A 20,812-nucleotide genomic window follows, 5' to 3' on the forward strand; every position below is an offset into this window, starting at 1 on the left:
AGACACAAAAGGGGAAGGCTCATGTCTGTGCTTTGATATGAAAGCAAACATATTGGAACATGTTTTGAGCTCTGAAAGTTGAAAAATCATGTTATAAGTGATGAGCTGGGAAAATGTTTGAACATAGGGAGGGTAATTTTCAAAGCAATTTCCAGAAATAAGCTTGTAGGAATGGGATTTTATAAAACTGCCTGCTTTTATAAGAGCCAATATTTCAAAATAATTGGGGGTGCCAAACATAGTACAAATTACTGCTCCCTGGATACAAATAAAGGAGTATGCTCAATATTGGGGGATGCTGAGCACCCACTGCATCCTCATGGCTGGCTTATGTGCCTACTCTGTTTGTGGGGTCAGGATTTGGAACTACATCCACTTTTCAGAATTTTCCAAAACTATGCACGTTTTTACTCAGAAAACCAATTTGTGCAATCATCAGCTGTACTGTAAAAGTGCACTCGGTTTTATTCTGCGTAGCTTCCAAAGTCTGTGGAGGAAAAAGAAAGTGTGTATTTTTCTTCAAGCAGGCAGTTATAACTATCCTTTAAGAAGCTGCCTGCATCACTGAAAAGTCCTTGGGTACTCTTTATGCATTTTGCTTTTTATTTATTTATTTGTTCAATTTTCTATACCGTTCTCCCAGGCGTGCTCAGAACAGTTTACATGAATGTATTCAGGTATTCAAGCATTATTCCCTGGCTGTTCCGGTGGGCTCACAATCTATCTAATGTAGCTGGGACAATAAGGGATTAAGTGAGTTGCCCAGGGTCACAAGGAGCAGTATGGGTTTGTACCCACAACCTCAGGGTGCTGAGGCTGTAGCTTCAACCACTGCACCACACACTCCCATCAGTTCCAAAGTGAAACGACACTGATACTCTTTTCTTTGCAAAAAGGCAATAAAAAGTACTCACAGAGAACTGCACTAAATTTTTCTGCAGGTACTTTTCCAACAAAAACAATGGAAGTAGTTTGGGAAATGCAAAATTACATTTTAAAATCCCTGCTGCTCCTGAAAATACATCCACTGAATGCAGATACATGTATGTATGTTATAGAATAACTGTGACGAGGTATATGTCCCTTCACCAGCCAGAAGAGGGAAGACTCAGTATCAGAAGAAGGAGCTCATTTGCATATGGATGCTGCAAAGACACCTGGGAGCTCTGTACTCACCCTGAGTGAAAAAGGGATTTGAAAAACAAGACAAAGAACCTAAAACAGTAGAGCTCATTCTGGAGCCCAGGCGACCCTCAAGGTGAGGAAAGTTGATGAAAGCCTAACCCTCGGTAAGACTAACCTTGACCAGCTATGCCTGGTAGAGTTTGGAGTGACCGGAAAGTCCCCGGAAACCAAGGGACCAGAGTGCTCATGCTTGATAATCAGCCATGCCTAGTGGTGACTGAGTGACCAGGAGAGTCCTCAGGGAGACTAAGTGACCGGTGGCAGGAAGGTTCACAGAGGACCTATGCACCGGGGGTATTGTGGCTCTGAGTGACTGGTGGTGGGAAGGTCTGCGAGGACCAGTGCACTGGGGGTATCATGGTTGATGGTGACTGGCGAGTGGCCAATGGAGGGACCAGAGGAATCAGCCAGAAGACCCAGAAGGAAGCAGCCAGAAGAATCAGAGGTCCTAGGCTGTTGGTGACTGACAAGTGACTGGCGGAGAGAACCGAGAGGACTGGTGGCAACCAGCAGAGAGACTGGTAATGGTACCAGAAGCAGCCAGAAGACCCAGAGGGAAGCAGCCAGAAGAACTAGAGACCCTTGACTGATGGTGACTGGCGAGTGACCAGCAGGAGTTCAGGCCTGAATTTCAGCCTGCCTGTCCGACATTGCCACTTGGATGTCTCGTCGCCATCTCAAACTGAATATGGCTAAAATTGAACTCCTTATCTTTCCAACTAAACTCGCCTCCCCCCTCCTGCCGTTCTCTATCTCGGTGGATAACACTATCCTCCTCCCTGTCTTGTCGACTTGCAACCTTGGGGTGATCTTTGACTCCTCTCTCTCCTTCTCTGCTCAGATCCAACAAACCGTCAAATCCTGTCACTTCCTCCTCTATAATATTACCAAAATCCGTCCTCTTCTCTCTGAACACACTATCAAAACCCTTATCCACACTCTCATCATCTCGTGCCTAGACTATTGCAATGTACTTCTCTCGGGCCTTCCGTGCACCCGTCTCACGACTCATATTCTGTGAGAGCCACTATTCTCACATTACCCCTCTCCTCAAGACACTTCATTGGCTCCCCGTCCATTTTTGAATACAGTTTAAACTCCTCCTGCTGACTTACAAGTGCATTCGCTCTGAAGCCCCCCCGATATCTCTCCTCACTCATCTTCCCCTATGCTCCCCCCCCCCCGAGATCTCCACTCATTGGGCAAGCCCCTCTTATCTATACCCTTCTCTTTCACTGCCAAATCCAGACTCCGTCCCTTCTTTGTTGCAGTGCCGTATGCCTGGAACAGGCTGCCTGAATCAATACATTGTGCTCCGTCCCTGACAGTGTTCAAATCTCCCCAACCCTGAAATGTCCTGTCTAAATTAGATTGTAAGCTCTTCTGAGCAGGGACTCTCTATTGTATGTTAAAATGTACAGCGCTGCGTATACCTTTCAGCGCTGTAGAAATAATAAATAATAGTAGTAGTAGGTACCGGAAGCAGTCAGAACCATGGCAGGATTAATTCTTCAAGGACTCCTAGGCACACAAGTACACTGGGGCCCCCTGGCCCTGCCCCACCCCATTTATTTTTTCTTATTTACTTCTTTATTTCCACTTGTATTTTTTTTAATTCTGAACAAACAAAGATTAACATACCAGTGCACAGCTATTTAAGGGCCTGTTTTACAAAGCCGCACTAGTGGCTGCAGTGCGGTAACGTTCCCGAAGCCCATAGAGATTTAAAGGGCTTTGGGGATGTTGCCGCGCGGCTATGTAAAACAGGCCCTAAGTTTGTCAGTGTTTCAATTATCACATTTTATGTGACATATACACTTGTCCCAGGGCCAGTGGCGTACCTAGGGGGGGGGGGGGGGGGGGGCGGGCCGCCCCGGGTACCAGCCCTAAGGGGGTGTTCCCGGCCTTGCCGTTCAGTCCCCCGCCACCCCCGAAGGACCGCTCGCCCCACTGACCTTCCTGCACCACCTGTGAAGCAGCCCGCAGCAGGATCGCGAAGTCAGCGTCAGCATCCCTGCGCTGCTTCCTGCACCGCGATCCCGCCCCTCCTCTGACGTCAGAGGAGGGGCGGGACCGTGGCGCAGGAAGCAGCGCAGGGATCGCTGACGCTGACTTCGCGATCCTGCTGCGGCTGCTTCATAGGTGGTGCGGGGAGGCCAGGGGGGCGAGCGGTCCTTCGGGGTGGGTCGGGGCATCAGGCCTTCAGGGTGGGGCGGGCGGGCAGGCAAGCAGGCTTTCAAGGGGGAGGGGGTGACAGGCAGGCAGGCAGGCCTTCAAGGGGGGACAGGCCTTCGGGGGGGGTGCAGACCTTCAAGCGGTGCAGGCCTTCAAGGGGGGGCAGGCAGGCCTTCAGGGGGGTGCAGGCCTTCGGGGGGGGTGTAGGCCTTTGGGGGGGTGCAGACCTTCAAGGGGGTGCAGGCCTTCAAGGGGGGGAACAGGCCTTCAAGGGGGGAAAGGCAGGCAGGCCTTCAAGGGGGGGGACAGGCCTACAAGGGGGGGGGACAGGCCTACAAGGGGGGGGGGGGACAGGCCTTCAAGGGGGGGACAGGCCTTCGGGGGGGTGCAGACCTTCAAGGGAGTGCAGGCCTTCGGGGGGGGGTGCAGTCCTTCAAGGGGGTGCAGTCCTTCAAGGGGGGGAAAGGCAGGCAGGCAGGCCTTCAAGGGGGGGACAGGCCTACAAGGGGGGGAGAAGCTACAAGGGGGTGGTACAAGCCTTCAAGTGGGGGACAGGCCTTCAAGGGGGGAAAGGCAGGCAGGCAGGCCTTCAAGGGGGGACAGACCTACAAGGGGGGGGAGAAGCTACAAGGGGAAGGGACAGGCCTTCAAGGGGGGTGCAGGCCTTCAAGGTGGGACAGGCAGACCTTTAAGGGGGGACAGGCCTTTGGGGGGGGACCATGATTTAGAAGTACACGGAGGGAAGGGGGTGTTCAAAGAGACATGCATATGCCAAACTTTGGGGGGGGGGAAGAAATAATGGGTCTGAAAATAGAGGAGAGGGAGAGAGATGATGGACCATGGGATTTAGGGAGGGAAGGAACAGAAAGGGAGAGAAATTGGACACAAGGGATGGTGTGGAGGAGGGATAGAGATACTGGATAGGAGGGTAATTAGGAAAAGAAACGGAGAGATGGTGGACTCTGGGATGGTGGGGAAGGAGGGAGAGATGCCGGATGAAAGGGTATTTAAGAAAAGGTGGATCTGTGGAGGGAGATGAAAAAAAGGAAAGATACCAGACTTCCTGGGAAGGGAAGGGAAATGGAAAGGGAGGACAGAGTTGGCAGATGGATGGTTAGCATGCAGAAAGAAGGAGACCCTGGCAAGCAAGTTATCAGAAGAAAACCAGAGCCTTGGACCAACAAGATTTGAAATATAACCAGACAACAAAAGGTAGAAAAATTAATTTTATTTTCTGTTTTGTGATTATAACATGTCAGATTTGAAATGTGTATCCTGCCAGAGCTGGTGTTGGACTGCAAACGTGAGCTAGGATTTAACAGAAAGAGGAAAAGTCCTTTTTGTTTCTTTATTTTATTTACACCACAGCGCCAGTGTGGTTAGGAGAAGCCAAAGGGGGTGAAAAAGCTATAAAACCCACCAGGAGTTTTGAAAAAAATCACCCAACTGGGCAGGAAAATCGAATTGAAAAACCAATTCAATAGGGCTGAATCGAATCAAAATTTTTTTTTCCTGTATCTGTCAGCATTAGTTTGCGCTACTGTCTTAGACTTTAGGACCTGGGATTGGGGAGAGATGGCATCCTCAGTACTTTATAATGCAAGTGAAACGAGGATTTGGTCAGACTTTTGAAGGGTCTGCAGAAAAAAAATATTGTATAGGCCGGGGACATGAGACAGCAGGAAATGGGAACTTTTCTTCCTTCTATTTTTGTGAATGGAAAGGCTGAGGATGTCAGAGAGGTCAGTTAAAATATGTGCTTTATAAGAAAATATAATAATGTGTTTTATAAAGTTTATAGCATAGCTGGCCTACCCAGTGAGGTGTTCCTAGTGGTGATGGTGGCAGCGTGTCAATGTGTTGAGAGGAAGAGGTGGTCTGGGAAATTCTGCTGAGCAAACTCCGGGCCCATTTCCACCCCCCAGTTAGTCCACTCCACTCAACTGATTCACACACTGAGTGGGTCTTTGGGTGTTGTTTTGGGATCTCTTCCAGTGGTTTATCTCCTTCTGGTCCAAGGAAGGAAACTTTGTTATCCTTAGCATTGACCTACAGAATATGTTTGTAACAGCGCTGCTTGTGTGGCATTAGGCTATGTAGTGATCGAAAGAAAAAAACAGACCTTTGCACATTTTTGCACTATATGGTGGGTGTATGAGGAGATTCACATTTCCTGCACAGCTAAGTCCATGTGAAGTTACCTTGTGCTGTATTTGACATCTAGCAAGGTCTCTGTTTGAAAGGAAAGATCTAAACTTAAAAATGAAGTGGCCAGAAGTTATGGTAAAAGCAGATAGTGTAGCTGGTTTTAAGAAAGATTTGGACAAATTCCTGGAGGAAAAGTCCATAATCTGTTATTAAGACATGGGGGAAGTGTCTGCTTGCCCTGGATCGGTAGCATGGAATGTTGCTACTCTTTGGGTTTTGACCAGGTATTAGTGTCCTGGATTGGCTACCATGAGAATGGGCTACTGGGCATGATGGACCATTGGTCTGACCCAGTTAGGCTATTCTTATGTTATGTTCTCATCTGTAGGGGCCTTTGTTTTCACTTCTTATTTTAATGTATTTTTTTTCTGGGAACTTATCAGTGTTTTTTATAATGGGAACAAAAATGGAAGAGAATTAATGTGTGTGGAATGGGGGGTAACTAATTTCTTCAGCTAAATAATTCAATCCACTTCAAACAGACATAGGAGAACTTGTGCACCATTCACACACCCTCCAACCAAAAACGTCAAAAGAAAAAAACTGTTCGACAACCTCCTAGCCATTCGAGCTGCAACACTCGACCCCCAACTCTACAACCAATTGATATCAACCATAGACTGCAAAACCTTCAAAAATAAATAAAAACCCTTCTATTCAAAAAACACATAAAACCGAACTAACACAATCAGAACTGTCCCAAGCATCACCTGCAACTACTCCATATGTACTTCTAATGTCATGACAATTTAGACATAATTTATGTTATGTTATGTTTGGAATAATGGTTACATATATGAGGTTCAATAAAAGAAAATTTTCACTGCCTGTTTCTATTCTGACCATTTATTCCATTTCATGGTTATTGCAAAAAAAAAAAAAAAAAAAAAAAAAAATTTTTTACATGGGGGGGGGGGGGGGGGGGGTGTCAAAAAATGATGGGCCCCGGGTGCCACATACCCTAGGTACGCCACTGCCCAGGGCCACTACTGGCAAATTTCAGTTTTGTCATAACTGGTTTTCTCCAATTGTTTAGTTTGTATTTCTGTATGTTGAATGTGGCAATAGTATTTGCCATGTGTATGCATTCCCACGATTACATAACTGCAGCTATATGTGAGATATACACAGATCTAATCATTAGCATGTGGCTTCATTAGCACATTTCCTTTTTTAACTTTTATTTTTTATTTCTATCTTTATTTTCATTTTTATTTTTTGTTTTGACACAATAGTTTTCTTATATTTGCTCTGTTTGCAATCTTCACTTTGGTATGAAAACTCTTTTCTTTGTAAATGCAGTTTCTCTTCCCTGTGTTTTAGATATTATGTTTTATATTCATTACTAGTATTTTAGCCCGTTACATTAACGGGTGCTATAATATATGTCTGTTCCCTCCCGTTGTCTTTCTTTCTGTCTGTCTCTCTCCCTGGCCCCCTTTGTCTGTCTGTTTTTTTGTGTCTATCCCTGCCCCTGTGTCTTTCTTCTTTTCTTTCTGTCTCCCTTCCTTCCGCTGTCTGTCTTTCTTTCTGCTCAGCTGTGGCTCCGCACACTTCTCTCTGTCACATCCAGTCAGAAAGGAAAGAGGAAATGATGTCAACAAGGCAGGAGGCAGCAGAGAGAAGCCTGAAGGGCTGCAGTAGGCAACGAATATGAATCTATGGCCATTGGTGACATATCATTCCAAAACCAGAAAAATTTTAAAATTCAAAATGTATTTGATTCCAAGCGTTTTGGATAAAGGATGTGAACCTGTACTCTGAAGTCTATGTATGAAACATCCTTCTTTTGTTATATTAGCCAAGCTCCTCTAAGTAAAATTATGTCCATAACTGTCCCAAAGTTCCACTCAGTCTCTCTGCTGTGATCTTGGCATAAATCTTTAGCAGCAGCCACAACAGCAGCATTCACTCCCCTCCATTTCCCTCCCCCCACACCACTTCCCTGTGCAGCAGCAGCAGCATTTCCCCTACCCCCCCTTTCCGCGGTCTGGCCTGCTCCCTTATTCCCTTACCGCCCCCCCTTTCCCTTCCCGCGGTCCCAACAAATCTGACGATTCCAGCAGTGTCTGCAGCACTCTACACACACTACTTCGGATCCTTCTACTGCCCTGATTTACTCTGGCATGTCCCTGATGACATCATTAGAGATGTGACAGAGCAAATCAGGATAGTAGAAGGCCCCGAAGCAGCGTGTGTAGAGTGCTGCAGACACTGCTGGAATCGGCAGGTTTGTAGTCGGGACCGCGGGAAGGGAGGGGGGGGGGGGTAAGGGACTACGGGAGCTTGTCAGACATCGGGAAGGGATGGGAGGGTCAGACTGCGAAAAAAACATACCGAGTGAGTGGGGAGCCAGCAAAGGAGTGTTTTTGTTCAGTGCTTCTCTTCCCGGGCCGCTATTTGGTTTCTGCTGCCGCAAGCGTGGGGTCATTTTAAGCGCGCATGCGCACTCTGCCAGCCACGGAACTACAGATCAGGCAACACAGTGGTAAGAGTGCGCATGTGCACTTAGCATTTTATTATATTAGATTTGTTTTTTAATAAGGTATGTATGGTATATTTATAATTTTTTTTACATTCTTTTAATTCAATTTTAATGTTATATTGTTTTTTTTACTCTTAGTTCATATGAATATGTATGCATACTTTTTTTTTTTATTTTTTTATTTTATATTTATCAAATTTTACATTTTATAAATCAAGTATCCACTTGTACAGAAAGTTGAAGAAAAGCAGAAAAATAATACTCATAGGTAAAATACATAATAATCAACTAAATAAAAATAAATGTTTAGCTTAAATTCAGCTCAAGTCCTCTAAATTAGATCCAAAATGGATGAGGCGGACATATTAACAGATGCTGACAAATATCAAATCAAGTATTAGGAAAACAAAGTCCCTTAGCTGAGGAAGGATATCATTTATTCAATTGGACCTCGCTTGATTTCCCTTCATCCAGTCGAGTTCCTGCCAGAAAAGCTGTCAACTGGAATGGCTCAAAGAATACATATTTCTTCATATGGTACTGTATTACACATTTGCAAGGGTGTCGTAGGAAAAAGGTCCCTCCAAGAGATATAACACCTGGCTTCATCAAAAGAAACTCTCGCCTTCTTCTCTGGGTTTCCCGTGCCAAATCTGGGAACATTAATATTTTATGTCCAAGAAATTCTTTCATTTTATTCCTAAAGTACATTCTAAGCAACCAGTTTTTATCTGGTGCAAGGGCCACCGTAAGAAGCAATGTTGCCGGAGATGCTAGCTCTCTGTCCGAAAGTTCCAAGATTGCAGAAACATTAAGTGGTTGATTATCCTCCTGTTGTTTAAGTGGTAATTTAGTAGTTTTCATTGGTAAGTAATATACTTGAGTAAGTGGTGGTAATGTATCCTCTGGAATACCCAAAATCTCTACCATATAACGTTTCATCATATCTCTAGGTGTCACAGAGGCTATCTTAGGAAAATTAATCAAGCGGAGATTATTATTACGAGAAAAGTTCTCTAAATTTTCCAATTTTCTGCGCAAACTCGTGTTATCTTTTACCATTGCTTCATTAAGCTGTTTTGATGCTTTTAACTCCTGTTGTATATTCAGAATTGAGTTCTTGGATTCATCAACTTCAACTTTTATATTTTTTATATCATTTTCTTGAAGAGTAATTTTATTTTCCAGCTGCAAAAGCTGGGGCTTAACAGACTTGGCTAGGTCAGCAACTAAATCCCAGATTGAGTCCAGTGTTACTTCTCTGGGTTTTTCAATAACATATGAAAGATTGGGAATTTGAATAGTCTCACCGGTTATCAGTTGATTCTGGCAATCCTTCTGCTGGGCTGAAATGATCCCTGATGTTTCCAAATCCTCTGTACTTCTTGGACTCACCTGGAAACTCAGGGAGTCCATCTCCACGCTCCCCTCTCTGTTCTTCCTGGCCTCCGAGGGTAGGTGCTTGCTTCCTTCCGGGAGCTCCTCCACTCGTGGGGAGCTGGTAACCTGAGGAGGTGGGGGAGGTGCCCTAGCGTCGGGGCTGAGCGTAGTCTCTAGCCCCAAGGAGATCACCTCATTTCCGCCTCTCTGAGGCGTCTCCAGCGGGGGGGGTGCCGACGCTGCCGGGATATCCTGCATCCGACGCAGGAGCTCTTCAATATTGCCGAAAGAGGGGACCGCTGAACGCCGCGAGGCTCCAGCGGCGCTGCGGCCTCTCCTCTTCGGCATCTCAAGTAGGTAATCGCTCCAAAGAGAAAATTTTTTCAAATCAGACTTCTCCGGCGTGCTACTCAGCGTCCGGGACCATCGGCCATCTTGGATCCAGCCTCGTATGCATACTTTTTGTTGATTGTAATTGTGTGTTTTTAGGTTATAGACTACTGATGCAGGTCAGTTGGGCCGAAACATGTATGTACATGTCGAGTCACTGAGTGGATAAAGTAGAGCCGTGACACACACCAGCTTACCTGTTTTCTCTGGACATCTCCACTATTTGTTTACAAATAACACTGTGATCCAGACTTAGACAATGTAACCAGGGCAGGATTAATTCTTTGAGGGCCCCTAAGCACACAAGTACACTGGGCCCCCTAGCCCTGCCCCGCTCATGCCCCACTCCCACCCATGCCCCACTCCCACCCCTGCCTTGCCCCCATTTATCTACCTTTTTACTTATTTACTTCTTTATTTCCACTTGTATTCTTTTTTCTTTTATTATAAAATTTAAAACAAACAACAAAGATTGCCATACCAGTGCCAGTGTACAGTTTTAGTTCTATACAAGCCCCAAACATCTCTGAACAAATCCCCCCTTCCTTCCTTCCTTCCCTTCCCACCTACTTGTCCAGGACTTTAACTATGAACCCTTTCCATACGTATATAAAAGTGTTCAAATGCATTGTAAAGCAGTAATACTATCCAAAACATAAGTTTATATTAATAACCAAGTTTGCAACTCCTCTCAACTGCCTCACTCTATGTCATCCAACTTTAACCCATATGTATGTATAAAAACCCAAATCTGTAACTCCTCTGGTCCACCAATGAATCCAACGTGGAACAAAAGAAGATCGACAGAGAATAAGGAGATTCAAATCAGATTTATTCAAGGTGCTCCCAGGAACCATGCCTGATGCATATTGCCAAACAGGGCTGGTTAATGCTAACAAAAACCATGTCTTTCATAAACACAGGACACAGAACCACCCTCACCCAGTATAGAATAAGTAATCACACACACCTTTTTTTTTTTTTTTTTTTACAAAAGCATGAAAGAGGTTTTTAGCGCTGGCTGGCGGGCTGAATGTTCTGTGCTGTTCTGACAATCATAGGAATTCTATGACCATTGGAGCAGTGCAGAGCATTCAGCATACTGGCTTGTGCTACGAACCAAAGGAACAGTGGTGCATATCCCCCAATACTGAACAAAATATAAAGATAGCAGATGTAAATTTGAAAAAAGAGAAATAACAAATCACTTTACAAATTAACAAATAAAAATAAAACAAAAATGGAAAATAAGATAATACCATTTTATTGGACTAATACATTTTTTAATTAGCTTTCAGAGGTCAAACCCTCCTTCCTTAGGTCAGTAAAGTATACTGCTGTTACAGTATCCTGTCCTTACCTGAGGAAGAAGAATTTGGTCTCTGAAAGTTAGTCAAAAATGTATTAAAATTAGTCCAATAAAACGATCACCATATTTCCATTTTCTATTTATAAACATATCAACACAACTACAATACTACTTTATCCTAGAGCAAAAAAACTATAATTTTTTTCTACCTTTGTCGTCTTGATTTTCATATAAGCTCTCTATCAGCTGAATTATGTGTTTGGGTATTCCCATTTGCACTAGAGTTCTCCATAGTTTATTGTAATCCACACAGTCAAAAGCTTTGCTGTAGTTGATGAAGCAAAGGTATAGAGGGTTTTGGTATTCTTTGCTCTTCTCCAATATTCATCTAATATTGGACTAGGACTCGAGCACGAGTTGATGGCACTTAACAACTTTTGTCTCCCAGTTTCTGCTTTCCTCATCTTGTCATTTTCTTCCTTCCATCCACTGTCTGCCCCTTCCAGAAACTGTCTGCTAACCCTCTTCCATCTTTCCATTTCTCTTCTTGTCCTCCCCTGTCCCCTTGGTCTGGCATCCATCTTATTCTCTCTGTTCCCCTCATGGTCTGGCATCTCTCTCCTTCCCTCCCCCTCTCTCTTCTCATTTTCTCCACTCAAATCTGATATTTCTGTCTCCTTCCCCCTTTTTCCCCTGCTCTGGCATCTCTCTCTTCTCTATTTTCTGCTTCTGTCTAAATTAAATTGTCTCTTACTATTCAGTCCTCAGTTTCCCTCTTTTCACTGTGTATATCCACAGATTGACACCCCTCCACTATCTAACTCTATCTTCTTCCCCCCATCCATCATATGCCCTTTTTCTTTTTCCCCTCCTTCCATCCAGCATGTGTTCTCATTTCTTCCAGTATGAGTGCTTCCATTCAGTATGTGTTCTCTTTCCCTATTCAGCATTTGCTCCATTCAGTATGTGTTCTTCCATTCAGCATTTGCTCTCCCCTCTCATCTCAACTGACATCCATTTTCCCTTTTCTCTCTCTCCCTTCTCCCCACTGCCATCATCTGCCCTGCACCCTTCTCTCTATCTCCATTCTCCCCACTTCCATCATCTGCCCCTTCTCTCTCTCTCTCCCTCCACCCCAGGCAATTCTATCATGTTATCCTGCCCCCCACCTCCTTACTGCTGCTTTCCCACATGCTCCTGATGCTGACAGCACACAAGTTCTCCCCACTTCCATCATCTGCCCTGCCCCCTTCTCTCTCTCTCCCTTCTCCCTAGATAAGTGCCTAGCTTCAACCTCAATTTGGTCATTCTAATTACAGGGGACGTGGGAGTGTAATGATGGTCCCCTTGATAACTGCTTAATGGCTCGTTTGCAGGAGTTCTGGGAACTGAACACTTCACATTTATATTCATTAAGGGACTGTTTATAGTTGTTTGATTATTTTGAAATTTGAAAGAAAACACATCCTACGGTTTTAAATTTAGCTCAAAGCTTCAATAGGACCTTTTAAGATTGTAAACTCCTAATTAGTAGTGGGGATAGATAGATAGATAAAGGGAAGGGGGGAAATCTGATGCCTGACACAAATTGGGGTGAATGCTGGGCCATGCCAACCATTAGGCAAACCTAGGCAGTTACCTAGGGCAGCTGATTCTTTGGAGGGGGCAGGGAAAGCAAAGAGCAGTTGTACTCAAAACAAAACAATAGATCCTAGTTCATATATTTTAATTTGCTTTTCTGCAACAATACATACGAGATGTAAAATGCTCAAATATTAAGGAGTAAAAAGGAAAAGTTAAGAATGACAGCACAGTTTATTACACTATAATATAATTAGCTATAATGTGGCTGATATTCAAAGGTACTTATTCAGTTAGCAAGAAGGATTTTTAGAGGCCTGATTCTATAAATGATGCCTAAAGTTAGGTGCCTAGATCGGTGTGCATAGCTGATCCAGGTACCTAACTTAACCCCCCTTTATCAAGCTGCACTTCCAAGCAACACAAGCTAAATGCCAAGCTGCTCATTCTAATCCTATGGGTGGCTCGGCATTTAATTTATGTTGCTTAGCAGCATGGCTTGATACAAAAGGGGGGTTAATTATTCAGTTAGGTAATTAGCACCATAATTGAAATCATAATTAAAGAATGATTAAAAATCATTAATTAAATGGTAGGCGCCTAATTTGGTAGACACCTACATCTTCCAGGTAGGCACCTAGACTGAGGTGCCTACCAGAAAGTAGGCCTGGCTAGGAGCGGATCTTGGGCATGTTTTGCTTGTAGGCTTCAGTATTTAGGTCAAGGTAACCCTGGCATAAATAGGGGGCGCCTACGGTTTTGATGCCTACCAGTGCCTAAGTCCAATTAGGTGTCAATAGGCTTGATTCTACAAATAGTGCCTAACTTAAGACTGACAGCTGCTAGGTGCTGCATTGCTCAGCTTACATTTTAGGCATCATTTATAAAATTGGGGCTTAAGTAGATACTGTTGTTGAATATTTCCTCTGACCACCTCAGCACTATTCAGTTTTTTGTCTTTTCACTCCAGTCCCCTGTTGCTCATCTCTCTTTCCATCCAGAGCTTCTTATTCTCCAGTCTTCAATAGCTTTCTCTTCCCCATATATAGCATCTCTCCCCCTTTCTCATCCCCTGTCCAATGTCTAACCCCTTTCATTCTTATAAATATAAACATAAAAATCAATTTTTATACCACATAACCGTTAAGTTCTATGTGGTTAACAAAATTAAGAATCAACAGTTAAGTAAAAATATCTGTATCCTAAAATTTAGAAAACAAATATGTTTTCAGTTGCTTCCTAAAATATTGGTAAGACATAAAGCTAAATATCATAGGCTTTCAATCTTTATCCCAGGAAGCTGCTTGAAAGGAGCAAAGACGTTGATGATATTTTTTAAACTGTCAACCATTAACTGATGGAAAAGTGAAAAAAAGCATGGGAACGCATTGACTTAGCACCTAATTATTTACTAGATTCATTTTCTTTTACTAAGCCAGTTAGAACTTTATAACAAATACAGCCAAATTTAATCAAGTCTCAATGGGTAACCAATGAAGTTCACAAAAAAAGGGGTGACATGGTCATAGTTTTTCAGACCAAATATTAATCAAACGGCGGCGTTCTGAACAATAGTCTGGAAAGATTCTTTTGAATGCCTGCAAAATGTACAATGTTACAATAATCCAGCTGGCCTAACACTAAAGATTGGACTAATAATAATTATAATTTGAAAGATGAAATGCCAAAGTATGCTCTTATGCTACACAACTTCCATATCATTTGAAAACTAAAGCATCAACTTGATTACTCATGGTTAGATTCTGATCCAGGATTATCCCCAAGATCTTAATGGTGGTTTGAATTGGGTAAGCTGTAGTATTTAATATCAAGGCAGTCTCAGTGTGATTTTGACAAGGTGATGCAATAAAGAATTTTGTCTTCTCCAAATTGAGCTTTAATTTAAACTCAGACATCCATTCTTCAATGATCTTAAAAACCTTTTCAACTTTAAGAGAAATATGTATTCCTTTATTCCTTTTTTGACCCCAGTTGCTTCCCTGTTACATAGTAACATAGTAGATGATGGCAGATAAAGACCCGAATGGTCCATCCAGTCTGCCCAACCTGATTCAATTTAAATTTTTTTTTTTTTAAATTTTTTTCTTCTTAGCTATTTCTGGGCAAGAATCCAAAGCTTTACCCGGTACTGTGCTTGGGTTCCAACTGCCGAAATCTCTGTTAAGACTTACTCCAGCCCATCTACACCCTCCCAGCCATTGAAGCCCTCCCCTGCCCATCCTCCACCAAACGGCCATACACAGACACAGACCGTGCAAGTCTGCCCAGTAACTGGCCTAGTTCAATATTTAATATTATTTTCTGATTCTAAATCTTCTGTGTTCATCCCACGCTTCTTTGAACTCAGTCACAGTTTTACTCTCCACCACCTCTCTCGGGAGTGCATTCCAGGCATCCACTACCCTCTCCGTAAAGTAGAATTTCCTAACATTGCCTGTGAATCTACCACCCCTCAACCTCAAATTATGTCCTCTGGTTTTACCATTTTCCTTTCTCTGGAAAAGATTTTGTTCTACGTTAATACCCTTCAAGTATTTGAACGTCTGAATCATATCTCCCCTGTCTCTCCTTTTCTCTAGGGTATACATATTCAGGGCTTCCAGTCTCTCCTCATACGTCCGCAAGCCTCCTATCATTTTCGTCGCCCTCCTCTGGACCGCCTCAAGTCTTCTTACGTCTTTCGCCAGATACGGTCTCCAAAACTGAACACAATACTCCAAGTGGGGCCTCACCAATGACCTGTACAGGGGCATCAACACCTTCTTCCTTCTACTGACTACGCCTCTCTTTATACAGCCCAGCATCCTTCTGGCAGCAGCCACTGCCTTGTCACACTGTTTTTTCGCCTTTAGATCTTCGGACACTATAATCCCCGTCCATGCATATCAACTTCTCTCCTCCCAGCATATACGGTTCCTTCCTATTATTAATCCCCAAATGCATTACTCTGCATTTCTTTGCATTGAATTTTAATTGCCAGGCATTAGACCATTCCTCTAACTTTTGCAGATCCTTTTTCATATTTTCCACTCCCTCTTCGGTGTCTACACTGTTACAAATCTTGGTATCATCTGCAAAAAGGCACACTTTTCCTTCTAACCCTACAGCAATGTCACTCACAAACATATTGAACAGGATTGGCCCCAGCACCGAACCCTGAGGGACTCCACTAGTCACCTTTCCTTCCTTCGAGCGACTTCCATTAACCACCACCCTCTGGCATCTGTCCAACAGCCAGTTTCTGACCCAGTTCACCACTTTGGGTCCTAACTTCAGCCCTTCAAGTTTGTTCAACAGCCTCCTATGAGGAACTGTATCAAAGGCTTTGCTGAAATCCAAGTAAATTACATGTAGCATATGTCCTCGATCCAGCTCTCTGGTCACCCAATCAAAAAATTCAATCAGGTTCGTTTGGCATGATTTACCTTTTGTAAAGCCATGTTGCCTCGGATACTGTAACCCATTAGATTCAAGGAAGTATACTATCCTTTCTTTCAGCAACACTTCCATTATTTTTCCAACAACTGAAGTGAGGCTGACCGGCCTGTAGTTTCCTGCTTCATCCCTGTGACCACTTTTTATGAATAGGGACCACATCCGCTCTCCTCCAATCCCCAGGAATCACTCTCGTCTCCAGAGATTTGTTGAACAAGTCTTTAATAGGACTCGCCAGAACCTCTCTGTTATCAGTGTTGTTGAAAGTACTAAGTCAAAGTACAATACTTAAGTAAAAATAAATGTATATTTTGATATTTAAGTAAAAGTACAGAAAATATTCAAAATTTTACTTAATTAAAAGTAAAATAGTTATTGCCTAATATACCTTCATTTTACAAAACCGTAGTGCGATTTTTAGCGCCGGTCATGGCGGTAACAGCTCCAATGTTCATAGGAATTCTATGAGCATTGAAGCTGTTACCGCCCCGGCCAGCACTAAAAACCATGCTACGGTTTTGTAAAAAGGGGGGGGGGGGGAATAATACTTTTTGAGTAAAAAGTGAAAATACTGCAAATACAAAGAATAAAAACTTGTTACTATTTTTATTCCAACAACTCTACAATTCATTGCTTTTTTGAAAATGAAAATCCACATTGCTTTTTTGAAAATGACTGTTACTCATGTGGTGTGTTTGTGAGTCAATCCAGCACCGCTATAAAGGTTTAACAATTGTACTAGCAGAAAATGGAGATAAAAAGTTCCTTCAAATCAGGCCAGGTTGCAATATTACGGATGTCTGATGACTGGGTCTGCAGGTTATAAATCAAGGGAATCTCTGAAACACTCCCATGTAGCAAAAAAATACTTTTTCATATTATTGTCTTTATCATTTGCATTAGAAGTGGAATTAGAAGATAGCCCTACTTCTAGGGAGGAAGTCTGCTTGTCTGACCTTAAGACTGAAGGGTTCCCACATCTTTAATGTTCTTGAATCAATTCTCAAAAGATAATCACACAGAGATTGCCATCAGATGAAAAATTGTTAAAACCATAACAGACAGTGATTCCAACTCTGTAAAAACCTTCTTTATAATTGGAAAGCATGACGATGATGATAAAGATGAAGATGCAAGTGTTTTGAGTGTGGTAAAGGCACCAATGTGGGCAGCTATAACATCAGGCTGAATTAAGGACCACCTTACTATTTAGGGAAGCCCTTACTGCAGAACGTGGCCATGGGCATGTGGTCATTGGTGAATACACAAAGAGGCATGACCAAAGGGGCAAGTCCCGCCCCTTTGGAGCCCCTTCAGAGCCAGCTGAGGAGCCAGAAGCAGATGAAGCTGGTCTCTATGGGTAAGAGGAAGATCAAAAGTTCTGCAAAGAAACCGACTCCAGTTATGGGTAAGGTGACCATACGTCCCGTTTTGAACAGGACAGTCCCGTTTTCGGATCGCCTTTTCTGTTGTCCCCACACACAGCTTCGGGACACCAAAATGTCTCGTTTTCAGGGACAGTGTCCCGAAGCTGTGCATGGGGACAACGGGACAGGCGATCGCTTCCTGTCTCTCCCCTGCTGCACCAAAAAAAAAAAAAAAGCCTCCCTCCAGGCCCAATTTAAACTTCCCCCCCAGTCCACCGCCGCTGCTCCTCTGCTGCCACTACTTGCACCCGGAAGCCTTCTTCCCAACGTCAATTCTGACGTCGGAGAGGACCTTCCGGGCCAGCCAATCGTGCCTGGGTGGCCCGGAACATCCACTCCGACGTCAGAATTGAATATATCCAATTACAGACCTATAGCAAACATTCCGCTTGTTGCTAAGTTAATGGAGGGGATAATAAATGCTGAACTAATTACCTATTTAGATAGGTTCAGTATACTACATAATAACCAATCTGGTTTCAGTCCTGGTTTCAGCACTGAAATGGTCATGGCCTCACTATTAAACCATCTATATTCCCTTTTTAGTCAAGGTACCAGTGCTATGATTTTGCAGCTGGACCTAAGTTGTGCCTTTGACCTAGTAGATCATACTATTTTATTGAATTGTTTAGAATCCATTGGTATCTCAGAAAATGTTTTCAATTAGTTTCAGGGATTCCTAGGTAAAGGATTTTACCTAGTATTCAAGGATGACAATTTTTCTTACAATTGGAATAATATCTGTTGTGGTACCACAGGGTTCCTCCCTATCCCTGACTCTGTTCAATATCTATCTAATCTCATTGGGAAATTTGCTACAAAGCCTAAAGGTCAATTTTTATATTTATGCAGACAACATCACTGTAGTGATCCCTCTAACCTGCCTGTTGTCAGACTTTATTAATCTCTTAGCTAATATCTTGAATCAAATTGAGCTTAGGATGATAGTTTTCAAATTGAAAATTCGATTCATGCGAATGAACAAGAATACAAAATTGAACATACTATAAAAATATTAGGTGTAACTCTTGACAAACATCTAACCCTGGAAAAACATACAGATCTACTGTTTAAGAAATATATATAGGTCTTATGGAAGCTTCGCACCATCAAAAAATTATTTGATGAATCGTCTTTTCGTTTATTGGTGCAATCATCCATCTTGAGTATTTTGGATTACTGTAATATTATATATCTAGGAGCCTACAAAAAACTCTCAGAAAAACTGAGACTAATTCAGAATACTGCAGTTCATCTTATCTTTGGTTTGAAAAAATGGGAACACATCACCCCTTATTTTCAAAGACTCCACTGGTTGCCTGTGGAGTCTAGAGTTCTCTTTAGGTTTGCCCGTTTTAGCTACAAAGCAGTTTTTGGGTTGCTTACCAGATTACCTTGCTTCTCAGTTTACTTTGAATTGTTCCAACAAGAGCACTCGTAGAATAAATCTATTTAATTATCCCTCTCTGAAATCAAGTCAATATAAGAAGTTTTTTGACAGAATTTTCACATTCCAGGCAGCTAAACTAAATACATGGCTTGGAAAATCTATACTCGAGGCTACCTCTTATGTTGACTTCAGAAAATCATTGAAGACTCGTTTGTTCGACAAGTTTTAAATCTTAAATTATGTCACTATCTTAAGGTTTATGAATTCCTACAGCTGTCTATATTCTTAATTATGCCACTGTTTTAACTTTAATATATTTTAACCAATCTATTTTATTGTATTTTAGACTGATTGTTTTATTGTGCATTCTAAACATTGACTGTATGCATTTTTTTTGTTGTAAACCGCTTCAAACTTCTGGTATAGTGGTATATAAGAAATAAATTATTATTATTAGCTGATGAGAAGCCCCGAGCCCCACCAGCTAAAAGATTCTGATGCCTCTCCCTCCCATGTACCCTTAAACTGCCACTACCTCCAGCTCCAGAATCTCAAGCTACATTGCTGCCACCAAAGCCATATATCTTTTAAAAAGCAGCTTTTCATCGGCTGTGAGCAGCATGACTGATTCACGCTGCTTGTGCCAGCCCCATAACCTTCCTTCTGACTTCACCTATGCAGAAACAGGAAGTTGCGTCAGACGGAAGGCGGTGGGGCCAGCACAAGCAGTGTTAATTAGTCATGTTACTCTTTGGGGGTGAAGAGCTACTTTCTAAAAGGACTCTGGAGGGGAGGGCAGTGGTATGAGATACTGGAAGGGGGAGGGGGCAGCAGCTTGAGACCAGAGTGCAGGGGGCAGCACATGTGGTGAGATCACCTCTGGGGTTGTGTTCTTCCTGGTTCACCTAAATTTGTCTTTATGGCTACACCCCTGTTTAGAACAGGGATCATTAGCATGACTAAGAAGAAGAACCCCATAAATTCCTCCCATGATCCATCACAGTGATCCTGCATGGCTAACAGATTGCCTATTACATTCCTGGATCTCCCCCAGTTTTGTTCTTAACTCTATTGTGGCTAGTGCTCACAAATTAGCTGATAAAGGAGGACACTGACTGGGGACATATTTTACCCATCACCCTGTCTGTTTTTGTGAACAAAATAATATTTACCTTTTCCCCTCCTTTTTTTTTTTTTACGCACACCATTGTACATCATAAAGGAGTGGAAAGGTAGCAAAAATGAACACAATAATTATTTAAAACAATACTAAACAAAATTAGAACTGACAAATCCCAAAGCCAAAGTCTGAACACCTGTCCCAATAACTCCAGATGCTGGAAAACATGTTTCTAAAGTTCAGGAGATAGTACCAAGATCACTTGCACACTGAACATAATAGTAGGCAGAATGGGACTTTTTTGAGCAAAATATTTCTAGAGAATAGAGGGAAATGTGCTGGAGCAGATTCTCCTTTCTATTTGCACCCCCTCCTCCCCTCCCAAGTTAACAGAGACGAGCAGTAGGATCGTGGGTTCACAAACCTTTCCTGCTTCCTGCGAAGTCTTCCACTGCAGACATGCCCAAGAGCGGCTCTCAGTCTGCTTTCTGCAGCCAGTGTCCGGGGCTCAGAGCACAAGGTGGCGGGGGAAGGGCTGGAGAGAGAATGTGGCTTCCTTTACCAATTGCACACAAACATCCTCTAAGATTCATTGTATTCCAGAGAAGAGCCTCATACTCAGGATGCCGAGAGGAAGTTGCCTGGCATTGTGTTCTATGCAATTGGGTGTGATGAGAGCATGCATGCGCTGGCTGCATCTGCACTG

The 20,812-nt window shown here is 43.0% G+C and overlaps 1 protein-coding gene across 3 annotated transcripts in view; it reads right to left on the minus strand.

Moving 5' to 3' along the window:
• Positions 1 to 20,812, minus strand: part of EXOC3L1 (exocyst complex component 3 like 1) — a 136,868-nt gene extending 116,056 nt beyond the window's left edge. For all 3 annotated transcript variants that reach the window (XM_033942398.1, XM_033942396.1, XM_033942399.1), the window contains exon 1: positions 20,531 to 20,812. In XM_033942398.1, coding sequence (XP_033798289.1) covers positions 20,531 to 20,567 — 37 coding nt within the window. In that variant the 5' untranslated portion in view covers positions 20,568 to 20,812. The remainder of the gene's footprint in view (positions 1 to 20,530) is intronic.

This window comes from Geotrypetes seraphini, chromosome 4, assembly GCF_902459505.1.
Source record: "Geotrypetes seraphini chromosome 4, aGeoSer1.1, whole genome shotgun sequence".
NCBI classification, from domain to species: Eukaryota; Metazoa; Chordata; class Amphibia; order Gymnophiona; family Dermophiidae; genus Geotrypetes; species Geotrypetes seraphini.